A 13,351-nucleotide genomic window follows, 5' to 3' on the forward strand; every position below is an offset into this window, starting at 1 on the left:
GTACAGTAGATTCTGCGTTATTTGTTCTTTATTGGTATTTACTGGAATTAATATAGGGGAAAAATGAGAGTTACAATTTAAAGAAAAATAATGGTATATAAAGTAATGAGATTGTTCCAAAGCTTAATTAGATGGAGCAGATTGAATACATTACAGGGGTGTCTTGAGGCAACATAATTAAATTGTAGGCATAATCCTCCCTGTATTGGAACCGATTTTATCTTCATAAGGCAAGGAGCGTTAGATGGCCTTTCCTACTATGTTAAATTACTAATTCTTTTAGGAGTACTTAGGAATCTCATAGTATAATCAGACTTTAAAACCACAAAACAAAATGGAGTGTAAGTCTACATATCAAACTGTTGATAGTCTGATTACATGGATAACTTCAGTTTCAATCTTCATACATGCTACAGCTCAGTAATTGAATCGTACATCTAAAATGCATATATCTGCAGTGTATTATTGTGTATGCTGAATTCATCTTGTTTTTAAAATCTCGTAATGAAGTTGTTTCCAAATATATACGCTGACAAAGATACTGGTGAATAATGCACAGAAATGCTGTTCCTGAAACACATCTCTGCGTGTGCTGGATGAAAGTGCATGGCTGCCTATGACATCATAGCTATGAAGAGTGACACTGGAAAATGTATCTATGTGTGCATACCTACATATATACATGTATTTACTTTTTCTATAATCTTTGATATTTTATATATTCCCTCCTCTTTTAAATTTGCTTTTGTATTTGCTTTCATAAATTTAATTTTTATTTTCGTGTTTGGATATTCTCCTTCTCCATTACACTACTGTGGGGGTGATCTGACTTTACACTACAGACACATGCCAATGGTGTCAAAATTTTTGCCTTTATTAATTTAGTATACATAAATAACCTGTCTTAGCATCCTGTCACCTGTGTGTTATTTGGAGGCTTCATTTGTCTTGGATTATGAAACATTTAGATAAATATTAATCTTCTTCAGGAGAGATCACTAGGTATCTCAAATTCAGTAAAAGATCTTTCAAACAGCCTCTACTGGATTGTTTTAAATAATTCTGATATTTGTTTGTCAGCCTGTAGAAAGATTAATTTTGTTATTTGCATTTGATAGTAAATTCTCTTTTTAAAGATTACTATTGGGGGGAAAGTAGTACATGTCATGAATGGTCTTTATCGTTGGTGGTACTTTCAGGAGACATAAATCTCTACCACAGTGTGCTCAGAAGACAAGCTCATTTGTCTGGGCATTAGCTGGCAGTTTCATAGCATAAATTCAAAGTTTTCAGGAAGAATCTAATGGTTATTTTGAAAATGGAGATTAGGGTACCAAAGAATAATATGTTTACTTTTCAGCACCATGAATATGTAGTGACCTACTTATACTATACCATTTGGTTTTATTTTTAAAGCTTGTCAAGCCAACTCCTATTGCAATTTAAGAAGCCTCCTTTTTAGAAAAGCAATAAACTACGCTGCGTACTAAATTAGCATTTTAGAAATAGAACAGTGAACAATGTTTTGAAGATTGTCCTTCAACAGCATTTTTATGTGTTATTTTGCCATAAGTAAAACAGTGTTTGCCTCGTGCTTAAAAACACGTTTTGCTTGACCTGCAAGTTAAAATACAGCCAGCTGCAAGTCTAGGTTAGATACAACGCTAAGACACTGTAACTTTACAAATATATATACTTTTTTCCAATAAACCGAATTTTTAATGATTTCTTGATTATCATGAGATATTTTAAAGACAAGTGATTTTATCCAAAACATTCCTTGTGTTTCTGCATATGCTAATTTACTTGATTAATTTTGAGAACATCTGCATATAATTCTGTATACCTATTGGTGAGATCACACTGGTTTTCAAGTAACAGCTACAAATTTCACTCTCCAGACAGACTCAGATTTTTGTCTAATTGGGATGCCAAATGTACAAAGGTACCACAGAAGGGTGTGTAATTATGTAATTTTCTCTTGATCTTTCAGAGTCTTCCTGCGAGCAATTAATCAGTATGCAGATATGCTAAACAAAAAATTTCTTGATCAAGCCAACTTTGAGTTACAGGTAAGAAAAAAACACCAGTGTCTTGGAGACCGATGTTAATGGTGTAATAAATTTCTGCCCTCAACGCATAACTTTGGTGTATGTATGTGTCTTCATGAACCCTAGGAGACCAGTTAGACCAGTGAATCATTTCAGGCTCAGCAGGTATGTACGATCCATTCGTGTGTTGTGGGTCTCATCCTAGAACAGCAGCAAGTCTTACCCAGAGCGTTGCAGAAAACTCCTCCTTTCCTTCAGGAATAGCCAAATGGGGTGTCAGCAGCAGATGCTTCAGCAGAACCATTGCCTCAGACGTGGAGCCTGAGACCTGGCGTCTGAGTGCCCTGCCAATGAGAACTGCCTGTTTAGGTCACTTGTTCAGGATCTTTTTTTTTTTTTTTCTTTTTCTTTTTTTTATGTGTTCACATTGAATTTTACTGGCATCATCAAACCACAATCGATTAGGATTTGTAGATGGGAAGTGTTTCATGGAAATGTAAACACAACGAGGAGATGTACTAAGGGTATATCAAGAAACTCTGTCTCCGCGGTGTCTGTTATTTTCTCCTTTAAATATTTATGTGCGTAATTTAGGTACTTTATGTTGGTTTGTAGGTGTGCAGAAAAACATTTCAGAGAATTAACGGTATCTATTCTTGTCATTTTGGGGGCTTTCAGCTTTGGAACAACTACTTCCACCTGGCTGTTGCTTTTCTCACGCAAGAGTCATTACAACTGGAGAATTTTTCAAGTGCTAAAAGAGCAAAAATACTTAACAAGTAAGTCCTATTCGTCATCTAAATCACGGACAAGAACTTGAGGTCTATTAACATAATTTTAGTTTAATTCCTTAGCTAAATCTGTTCAAATTGAGATGCAATCATGGTATAATGAAAGGTTGGTTTTAAAAACATGAATCAAGTATTGCATGTGTTTCTACCCTTGAATCAAGATCTAAATTACATGATTCATTACTGATGAAGACAGTATTTTATACTGCAGGATGTTCATAAAGTCAAGACTTTTCAGAAGTATTAACATATTATAAAACTGAATTCTTAAATCACTTTAGCTTTGTGCTTATTCTAATCTCATTTTACGTGCTCTCTTTATTGCTTAATCCCTAACGGCCTTTTAGAGTGAATTTTTGTAACTACAGCCAGTTTCACTGCGATATCCCCGAAGAATGGGTTTGATAACTGCAGTCTTGTATGCTTTCCTGGTTAAAAGGGATTACATTGCCTACCTCTGAAAAGGGAGCTTGAACTGCCCAGTTGCTATTCAGAATCCCACAGCAAATGAAACCTGTCAAAAGAAAAAAGACTGGAAATCAGACTGGAGCATGAATATTTTGTAGAATATATGTATTTCTCCTAAATTTCATTGGTGTTCCAATGTAGTGGACTTTATCATTAATTAACGGAATACTGAGCACTGAAAAAAGCCAATTGCACTTTTTCAAACATGGTGTGTGGATTCTCTTTGTGTGTTGTAATATCTGTAAAGGGCACCTGCAAAAGCGGTTTGTTCCCACAATCAGGTTACTGCAGTTAATGCAGAAAAATGGGGAGTTTCAAAGCTGATTTCCCTGGGCAAGTATAGCTCAGAAACCTTGTATGTATAATTTATATTATATATATACGTAGAGAAGGAAGATGCATTTTGTATCACTTCACCTTCTAAATTGAAGCCTTTTTGTACATTATGATGACGAGAGGGATTGGGTTTATCACTGCTGCAGTGAGATGAGATTTTAAAAGGCTTTTTGCTTTAACTGTGTGGGTTGCGGGCTTTGACCAGAAAAGACAGGGCTCTATGTCCCATTCTTTTTTTTTTTTTGCAGCAAAATTTTGCCCTTCAAACTCATCCACTCCATGACGAGTTTTGAGGAGCTTCCTTTGGAAGCTGTGCTTTACTTGAGCATTGAAGCAGAATTTTTAAGCACTGTATGATCTAATGTACGTACCTGTGACTCGTGGGGCTTCCTTGATGAAACAGGAATATTTACAAGTTCTGTGGAAAAGTGATGTCAAGCAGAGCTCAGACTTTTGCACTTCTGCTATAAATATCATAAATAACATCACAGTTACACATTATTTCATTAGTTTTAGAATTTATAGAATAAAATGATTTTTCACAAGATGGGACCAGTGATGCAAATTCTCTTTTGTAATTAAGAGCTTACCGGATACTTGCAAAAGGAAAGGTGCTCCAGAGGGCTCAAAGCCGTGGCTGCCATCAGTCACATCTCTCCTCACCCTTTGCTCTCTGTGTCCAACATTGGTGTGCACCTACGTGAGCATTTCAGTTCCCGTTTGACTCCTGACCTGAACACAAAATCAAGAGCTGAGCTGTAATTGGACTGGAAATTGCTATGAAATAATTTGTGGGCTGATATTCCTCTTTGTGAGGGTGGGAACCTTGGATGGAAATTTTCTTTGAGGGATTTTTATATTAAACTGGGAAGTATATCTTGCTGAAGAAATTCAAGAAATCTACAGACATTTCTCACTGCTAATATAAGTAAATAGATTAAGTCATTTGAAGGGGTTACTTAATGAAGTTTGCTAAATTGTAAATCTCTGTTTATAATGATTTTATAAGTTGTTATTTTCAGTTTAATCATGTTTTGGAGACAGAAATCAAGTCCATAAATTTTTCAAGATGCAATAAATGTATGGTCTGGAGGCACTAACTTTTATAGCTCTGTGAAACCAGTACCAGTTCTGTGCCAAAGGGATATAATTCATCAGTTAATTAATATCACACCCATATTTTAAAGTATATATTTCAAATAATATGTCAAATATTTAATAATTAAAATTTTAATTATTGTAAATTGTAGTTTTTGCTAAACATTGCATTTAATTTTAGCATTAGATAATAAGAGATTCTTAATGATGCAGAAGAATCTTTTTAATCCATATTAATGACAGGGTGTCTTAGTATTATCCCACAGAAATTCGGAACTTGCCAGATACTGCCATTTTGCTCATCTTGTTATTTCAATAACGATCTTTAACATACAAATATTCTCGGTAGCAAATACGTTCTTGGAGCTCATCATGGTTCCGATCCCATCATTAATGAAGGCAATAGGGTGTTTTCCATTCACTAAGCTTTCCTGGTATTAACGTGGAGAGGGAGTGGAATATGAAAATACCCTGACGGGAGGCGGGAGGCACTGGTGCAGCAGGGAGGCTGCAGCATGGGCCCCCTCCGCCGCCCGGGCTCCTTCACTGCCCGGGGCCACTCACTTTTGGTCAAGCCCGGGCAGGACACAAAATCCCGTTGGCGCGTAGAAACCTTCTTTTTCTGATTCTGCACATCAAGGTACAAGATGTCACAAGATGTTCCTTGTTGTATTTTCTAGGACAATGCTATGCTAAGAGGGTGTATAAAAATAAAATACAGCCTTAGGCCGTGGAGCTCTCTGTTATGCTTCCTCCAGCCATTACCATCTGAAAAATAGAAAATGCCCACAGTTAATCTCCGTAACCACGCAGTGTCCTGAAGGACAGTTAGATAACATCAAAATATGGCAAAACGAGGTTTTGCACCAGTGAATGTTTTGCGGGTGTTGTCCCTTTGATAAGTAACGCTGCAGAAATGAAAATCGGGGTCTTTTGAGGGAGAGCAAGTAATACAAGGTGAGGAACAGAAGCTGCTGGCTGCATGGCTGAGGCTTTCAGCCTCTCTATCTCACCCCTTTGTAAAAGGGTCAGCCTTGTTTAATAATATCTTTGTCGATGATCTGGACAAGGGGACCGAGTGCTTCCTCAGTAAGTTTGCAGATGACACCAAGCTGGGTGGGAGTGTTGATCTGCTGGAGGGCAGGAGAGCTCTGCAGAGGGATCTGGACAGGCTGGATCGATGGGCTGAGGCCAACTGTATGAGGTTTAACAAGGCCAAGTGCCGGGTCCTGCACTTGGGTCACAACAAGCCCATGCAATGCTACAGGCTTGGGGAGGAGTGGCTGGAGAGCTGCCCGGTGGAAAAGGACCTGGGGGTGCTGGTCGACAGTCGGCTGAACATGAGCCGGCAGTGTGCCCAGGTGGCCAAGAAGGCCAAAAGCGTCCTGGCCTGTACCAGCAATGGTGTGGCCAGCAGGAGCAGGGCAGGGATCGTGCCCCTGTACTCGGCACTGGTGAGGCCGCACCTCGAATCCTGTGTTCAGTTTTGGGCCCCTCACTACAAGAAGGACGTTGAGGTGTTGGAGCATGCCCAGAGAAGGGCAACAGAGCTGGGGAGGGGTCTGGAGCACAAGTCTGATGAGGAGCGGCTGAGGGAACTGGGGTGTTCAGTCTGGAGAAGAGGAGGCTGAGGGGAGCCCTCATCGCTCTCTACAACTACCTGAAAGGGGGTTGTGGTGAGGTGGGGGTTGGTCTCTTCTCCCAAGTAACCGGCGATAGGACAAGGGGAAATGGCCTCAAGTTGCGCCAGGGGAGGTTTAGGTGGGATATTAGGAAAAATGTCTTTACAGAGAGAGTGGTCAAGCATTGGAACAGGCTGCCCAGGGAGGCGGTGGAGTCACCATCTCTGGAAGTGTTCAAAAAACGTGTGGACATGGCGGCTGGGGACACGGTTTAGTGGGCATGGGGGTGTTGGGTTGATGGTTGGACTTGATGATCTTAAAGGTCTTTTCCAACCTTAATGATTCTGTGATTCTATGAAAAGGGACATTCTTCAAAGTCCAGTGCTCACAAATGAAATGAGATGTTTCTGCTTATTGTTGTTTTTTTTTTTTAATGGTGGTTTTGTGTGGTTTTTTTTTTAAGGTATGGTGATATGAGAAGGCAGATTGGTTTTGAAATCAGGGACATGTGGTATAACTTGGGTAAGTAGCCTGAGCACCTGTTGCTTAATGCTTTCACTCAGTGTTTGTATAAGCTAGAGATGAAACCAACTTGCTTTCGCTTGAAATAATGGTAGGCTTCCAAAAGGCATTTATAAAGCAGGTGATTCAAGAAATAAAGCCTCCTCTGCATGCTTATTTCGCCATCTGGGAAGATACAGAACTGTAGTCAATGTCTACGTACCTTCTGTTTTTCCGTGGTATTCAACCTCACACTAAATAAAAAGAAAGTTATGGTGATACCTGCTGAATGGGTTTTTTCCTCCTTAAATATATATATACACACGTATGTATACACACATACATACACACACATCCATGTGGATGCAGTAACTGGGACTGTAGCATAATGAACGTGTCCGAGGATATCAGTGACTTGGCCTGGAAATTCTGCTTAAAGTCTGATTTTCAGTCTTGTTTGGCTGTACCAGAGTGACTCAGGAAGATCAGCAAAGAATGGGAACATGGACATCCCTGGAGTTCGTAGGTAAATTAGGCATATCTGACTGTCTCAAGTTTGTGCTATTCTGTGAGTATGATGTAGCTATATGGGGATTGAATTTCATGAGAAACTGAGTATTTACTGTGACCTGAGTGTACTCATCTGCCAGATTTCATTTTCCCGAGCTTTGCAGCAGAGACACTTCAGCTCTTCCAAGTTTTATCAAAAGTTCCTTAAATTATCAGAAATAAATGTATTTGCCACTTCACTTACATCTCTAGCTGAACTGTTCTTGCTGAAACTTGAGAAAAATCAGCATATATAAGAGAAGGGAATACAAGGGTTCATAAGTATTTGATACCACAGTTTGCATCCACTCTGCTGGAATGATGAGAAAAGGCTTCTGAGAGCAGCTGAGTTCACTTTTTATTAGAAGCATCTTTTGTGAATTAAGTGTCTGGAGAACAGATTAAAGCATGGTTCACACCTGATATGTGACTTCCCCGTCAGGTGATAAAATCTGTATCGTGCCTGATGCTGGGTCATCCAGCTCAAGACGCTGGCAGTCTCTTTGTTAGTAATTAGCCAAATCCTTCCCTGGTCCAGGCTTACATTCATCTGTTATCTTTACTAATTTCTCTAGCATCTTTGAATTTTCAAACTTTTCCCAGAATTTACTGGACTGAAAGTAGAGAGAGTTGCATACGTAGGTGTACATCTGGCTGTTCTTGCATGAGGTTGTTTTATTCAGGCTGGGGACTGTAGAGTGCATTGTGCTTTTTACTACTGCTCTGACACTGGCTGCTCTTGGGCAAGTTTTTTAGTTGCTCTAGAGTTCAGTTTTTCAACATTAACAGGGAGATAATAATAATTTCCCCTGGAGTTCTGTGAATTGATTGGCATGAGGCGTGGTGGTTTTTTTCAACATTGCTTTCTGTGCTGTCATGAAAGCCTTTTATTTTTAATAGAGGTTTTTATAAACTGAATTATCCAGGTAGATGACTCTGTGACCTACTCTAGCTCTAATGTCTGTGATTCTGTAAGTGGCTGGGATCATTAATGCCGAAATCTCACATGTTGAAGGAGTCAGTAAATTGCTGCTCTTCCCAACAAAAGCTGCAAGAGCAAGGTAAATCGGAGGCAGGACCCCAATCCAAGGTGGCCTTTGTACTTCTCAGAATGAGCAGCTTGCCTTTTCTCATTTTCTTTGTAATACAGATAGCCCATGCTGATCGTGTTTAACTTCTGGATCTTCACCAATCTCATGTATGTCACGGCATCAATTAAGAAAGAATTCTTACTTACCACTGCCGGGTAATCGATTGGGGGGTGCTTGACACTTTTATGTTAGAAGTTGCACTACATTAGTCAAATTATTAATGTGTATGTTCAGAAACAAAATCAGAAGTGAAAAACTAATTCTTGCATATTCTTGAGCATATAATTTTTATGACTGTGCCATTGCGCATAAGACATGATGAAGTCAAACAACTCTGACTTTTGATTTATGTATTGAAGGGTATGGATAAGCTTCAAAAATTAATCTCACCAGTTTTTGTTCATAAATACCATGATTAACATGTAATGCCTGCTGGGTTAAAACCCCCCAGTCAGGAATGAGACAGTCCTTTAGCTGTAATGCATCTCTAAGAGTGTAATTTATTTTCTGAAATCAAATAGAAAAATACAAATTCTAAAAGTTTTTTCTTGTCTGTGTTTTTTATGCAGTGTTGGCTGCAATATTCATAGCTTCCAACCTTTATAAGCAGGAAAAAAAAAAGAGCATGTGTAGTGGAGAGCAACACTAGCTAACTGTGTGCACACTTTAAATAAACTGTAATTTAGGATTTTTGTTTTAAACAGGGAACCACGTATGAGAGAGATCCAGCCTGACCCATTTTTTATTTAAATCCCAGTTGTGGCTGTCCTGTTTGATGCCCTGGTAGATTTGATCATGAAGGCTTTAGATTTGAGTGTTCTCATGCAGCAGCGATGAGGACGGCTTCGGGGAGCCGTCCCAGTGTGCAGAGCCCCCGCTGCGTTGCCTTTCTGAAGGCGCTGCAAGGCTTTTCTTTTCTTTTGTGCACCAAACCCAGTGTATACTGGTCTTTGGAGGCTTTTTTTCCTCCATATCACAACCTGAACTTTAAAATAATGTAATGTTTTGAGTCACTGTTTTGTTGGAACTCAGGCCTTAGACCTTGATGAGACAGATAATATCAGAGAAGCATAAAGCCGTGACCTCTGTCTTGAAAATGTAGGAACTCAAACAACATACGCTTAAAAGCATTACGTGGTGCAATTTAGCATATACAAAACACAGTTCGACACTAGGTCTTGTGTACCAATTTTCAGTGGTTAATGGTTTCAACAGTTATATTTTAAAGGAATTGTAATGACATTAAAAATTAAAGTTGGTCAAGGAAAGCCAGCTCAGAAAACATGGCTTTTATGGTTGACATCTGAACCAGCCAGAGAGAGATGGAGAAGTAAAATTCCTGAAGTGAAATGGTTGCTGCTGCTGTCGTCCAGCAAGCTGCCCACTGGCCTGGTCCTTCCCTCCAAATGCTTGACCTCAGAAAAGGTGTCTTGACAGAGATCTTAATGTCGTTGGAGGGAAAGCCAGGGTTAAAAATAGACCTGAACTTTGAGCGTTGTATAAATAGAAGTCATTACAGATAACACTCTCAGGGTTAGTCATGCATGTTCAGAGCTGACCCAAGTGAGAGGTGAGGTTGCTGGCAAATTACTTGGTGTTTTTTGTAGCCCAAATTTAAATTAAAAGAACCTGGGAACTGAAAATCACACGTTATCCAATAAAGAAAGCACCTTGTGTTTGGTTCCTGGAATGAGGCCTGTTCCTGTTGTGAGCACATCTCATGGCAATGCAGGAGCCACTGCAAGGGGAAGTTTTTGCATGTTCAAAAAAATACTTTTTTTGCATGTGGCTTGTAAAGCAGCTGCACAATTTGGTTTTCAGAAGAGAATCTTCAATTTTCTTCCAGACTTGTCACATTTTGAGTCTCTGCGTGGGATTTCCCACACTCCTAGGGTAAAAAAAGGCAAATTCATTGTTGGGTTGTCTATCAGAAAGTGCTGCGTGTGACAGGCAGCTGGGAGGATGCTCCGGAGTGCCAGAGGAGGATCGTTTCCTCTCGTGTTTTGCTCTCATGCTTTCTTTAGTGGCACAACATCGCACTGGATCGCGCCACCGTAGCAAACGTGTACATGCACGTCATCACATCACCGATGTGTGTTGTAGTGTTGGAAGGATGTCACGCAGGGCTTGCAGCCCTCTCCTGTATCACCCAGTTGAGGGACAAAGCCTTCCTCTGTGTTACTCCTCGTACATGCTTGATGGAGAAAACCAATCAAGACGTCTTACTGTTTTAATTTGTGCTGCTCAGCCTTCCCGAGCTCGCTGCTGGCCCCCGCTCCTGGGTAGCCGTGCTGGGGGGCGAGTGCTCCGCGTCCAAAGCGGGCAGCACCACCCCAGCAGATCAGTCCCCTGGTTTTTCTCTGCAGCCGAGCTGCGTAAACTCCGGTGGGAGCCACCCACGGACCCTCCAAACGGCGGAATGAGCTACGTGGGTTTCAAACAGCAGACAAGGGATTTTTCCACAGTACAACATACAAGTGATTTTAATACTTTCTGCTAATAACTCGCTCGCTTCTGTTCCCCCCCAAGTCCTTCTGAATGGTGAGCACCTTGGGAGGTGAGGTCTATGGCTCTCCGTGCCTTTGCATTGGATCAGCTCTTCAGTGACTCCCTTTTTGGAGCAAGGAGTTTAACTGCTCCCAGAGAAGAGAAACAGGGATCCAAGATTTCAAAAAAATCTTCCTTTGTGAATTTGCCTTTTTGCATATCTGAAGTTCAGAAGATGTTAGTTACTTTTCTGAGGGAATCCCTGCGCTTTAAGCAATTGAAAAAACCCACTTGTGGCACATGGAGAACTTCATGACATGGAATTTGTGCCTGACGAATCACTTTTGTCACTATCATTTGTTTTCTGAAATATTGACTCTGACACGTTTCAGGCATAATACAAGCAAACTGTCACCTGCGAGGCCGAATGTAATAATACTTGAAGAGAGACAGAGGAAAGCTTTATGCCTCTCACTTGATATTCCTCACCAACAACCAACATTGCAGCATCATACAAAGTAGCAATTTTAGTGGAGTATTAATTTGTCCTAATAGGATTGCTAATGCTAATAGGATTCTGAAGTTTGCCAAATCAAGTAACCGAAATTATATCTGCTAAAAAAAGTAGTGTGTTTTGTTAGTAAAGGATTTCTTCTTGATTACGTTCGTTGAGATTTATGTTCGTTCTGGTCAAAAGTGAAACTGCTAATTAAAAAATTCCACGGTTACTGCTGTACTGGTGTAGTGCAGTGGAATATAAATTAATTAAAACCTGTTTCTGTCATATACCACTGGTAACTGCAATGGGAAACAAGAGTCTTAAAATGGTGGAAGCTGAGGGCTCCTTAAATTAGCCCAGCTCTGAAGACATCTGGGCTGCACCACAGCAGTGGATGCATGCGCGGTGCATGAGCCCGGTTGTACAGAGCCGTTGGCATTGCATCCGGGAGAAGCGTCAGCCGCTGTGTGGTGAGGCTCAAATGAATGCCAGCCTCTTGCTGAGAGGGGAAGGTATTGGTATTTTCCAAACTTCTGCCATCGAGTCCTCTGCCTGGAGCTCTCCACCTTTCTGTGGAGTTGTTGGACAGATAATTTGAAGAACATATAATCTGCATTCTCTACACTTTGGCTAATAATATGAGAACAGATATTTTTAACTGGTCCAATATTTATTAGGTGCCATGTTCCTGTTAAGGTTTAATTTCTGTTCCATGTGCCGAGAGCGGAGCAGGGAGGGCTGGGGGAGGTGCAGTTTTCTCTTGGGAAGATAAATGTGAAATATAGTTTGCCTGTCAGATCAGCTCTTGAAGAAGGAAGACGTATTATCGGCTTGGTGAGATGTAGTTTCATGTCTCGAGGCTGTGTAAGTATGCACTCGTGGTGACACTTTGATAGACTGACACAGAGAACATTTTGTATGCTGCAGAAGATACAGAAGTCTAAATAAGTTAATAGAAGTGATGTGCCTTTTAGCCTCCTTCTCTCGCAACCGTAAGTTGTATTTATAAAAAAAACCCTTGAAACTTAATATGAGTGTGCAAATCTGGGTGCTTCGTGGAAAATGGCAAGTTCCAGCTTGATAACTGGTTCAACAAGTCCTGTTAATTTGGTTTTACACATACCATGTACTTCCCCTCTTGTGGCATAAATAATAATATGCTTTTCAGTAGAGTCAGATCGTGAAAAATACTTTCTTATCCTATATAAGAATTTATTGATATGGCTTTTATAACAATTATCTTCTACCAAAGTCAGTAGCTGTTTGTTAACTCTGAAATGCATCTTTTCTCTTAAAGGTCAGCATAAAATCAAGTTTATCCCGGAAATGGTGGGACCGATCTTAGAAATGACGTTGATCCCTGAAACTGAACTTCGGAAAGCTACAATCCCAATCTTCTTTGATATGATGCAGTGTGAATTTCATTCTACTAGAAGCTTCCAGATGGTAAGCAACAACCTATGGATATTTAAAGCTCGTATGAAAGATTTAACTGTACTTGGACAAAATCATAAGAATTTTTGTTATTTCTTATTTTTCTAAAGAATAATATAGTTACAGATTTTCTATAACACTTGAGTGGCTATAGAGTTTTCATATGTGGGTTTTAGATTCTTATTGAAGGAAAAATTTGCATGAAGTAAATGAAACCTTTCTTTATGATATCAAAGGAGAGCAGAGAGAGATGTCTTAAATTTTCACTGTGACGCAGGAAAGGAATCTGCTTCTGAGTGAAATTGGACATAAACGAAGCCTGATAATGTGGCAAAAGAAACTATAACCTATACGAATTTATTATCTCTAGTATCTTATAATTTTTATACTCTTTACCATTTTATGGATTGTGAAGAGGAAAAAA

The 13,351-nt window shown here is 39.8% G+C and overlaps 1 protein-coding gene across 10 annotated transcripts in view; it reads left to right on the plus strand.

Annotated features, from left to right (window-relative positions):
• DOCK1 (dedicator of cytokinesis 1) overlaps window positions 1-13,351 on the plus strand; it is a gene marked incomplete at its 3' end in the record, with an annotated part of 322,821 nt that overhangs the window by 232,231 nt on the left and 77,239 nt on the right. For all 10 annotated transcript variants that reach the window (XM_082001997.1, XM_082002000.1, XM_082002001.1 and 7 more), the window contains 4 exons: window positions 1,994-2,072; window positions 2,730-2,830; window positions 6,830-6,888; window positions 12,791-12,939. In XM_082001997.1, coding sequence (XP_081858123.1) covers window positions 1,994-2,072; window positions 2,730-2,830; window positions 6,830-6,888; window positions 12,791-12,939 — 388 coding nt within the window. The remainder of the gene's footprint in view (window positions 1-1,993; window positions 2,073-2,729; window positions 2,831-6,829; window positions 6,889-12,790; window positions 12,940-13,351) is intronic.

The sequence above is a fragment of the Phaethon aethereus genome, assembly GCF_964289735.1.
Source record: "Phaethon aethereus genome assembly, chromosome: 7".
NCBI lineage: Eukaryota > Metazoa > Chordata > Aves > Phaethontiformes > Phaethontidae > Phaethon > Phaethon aethereus.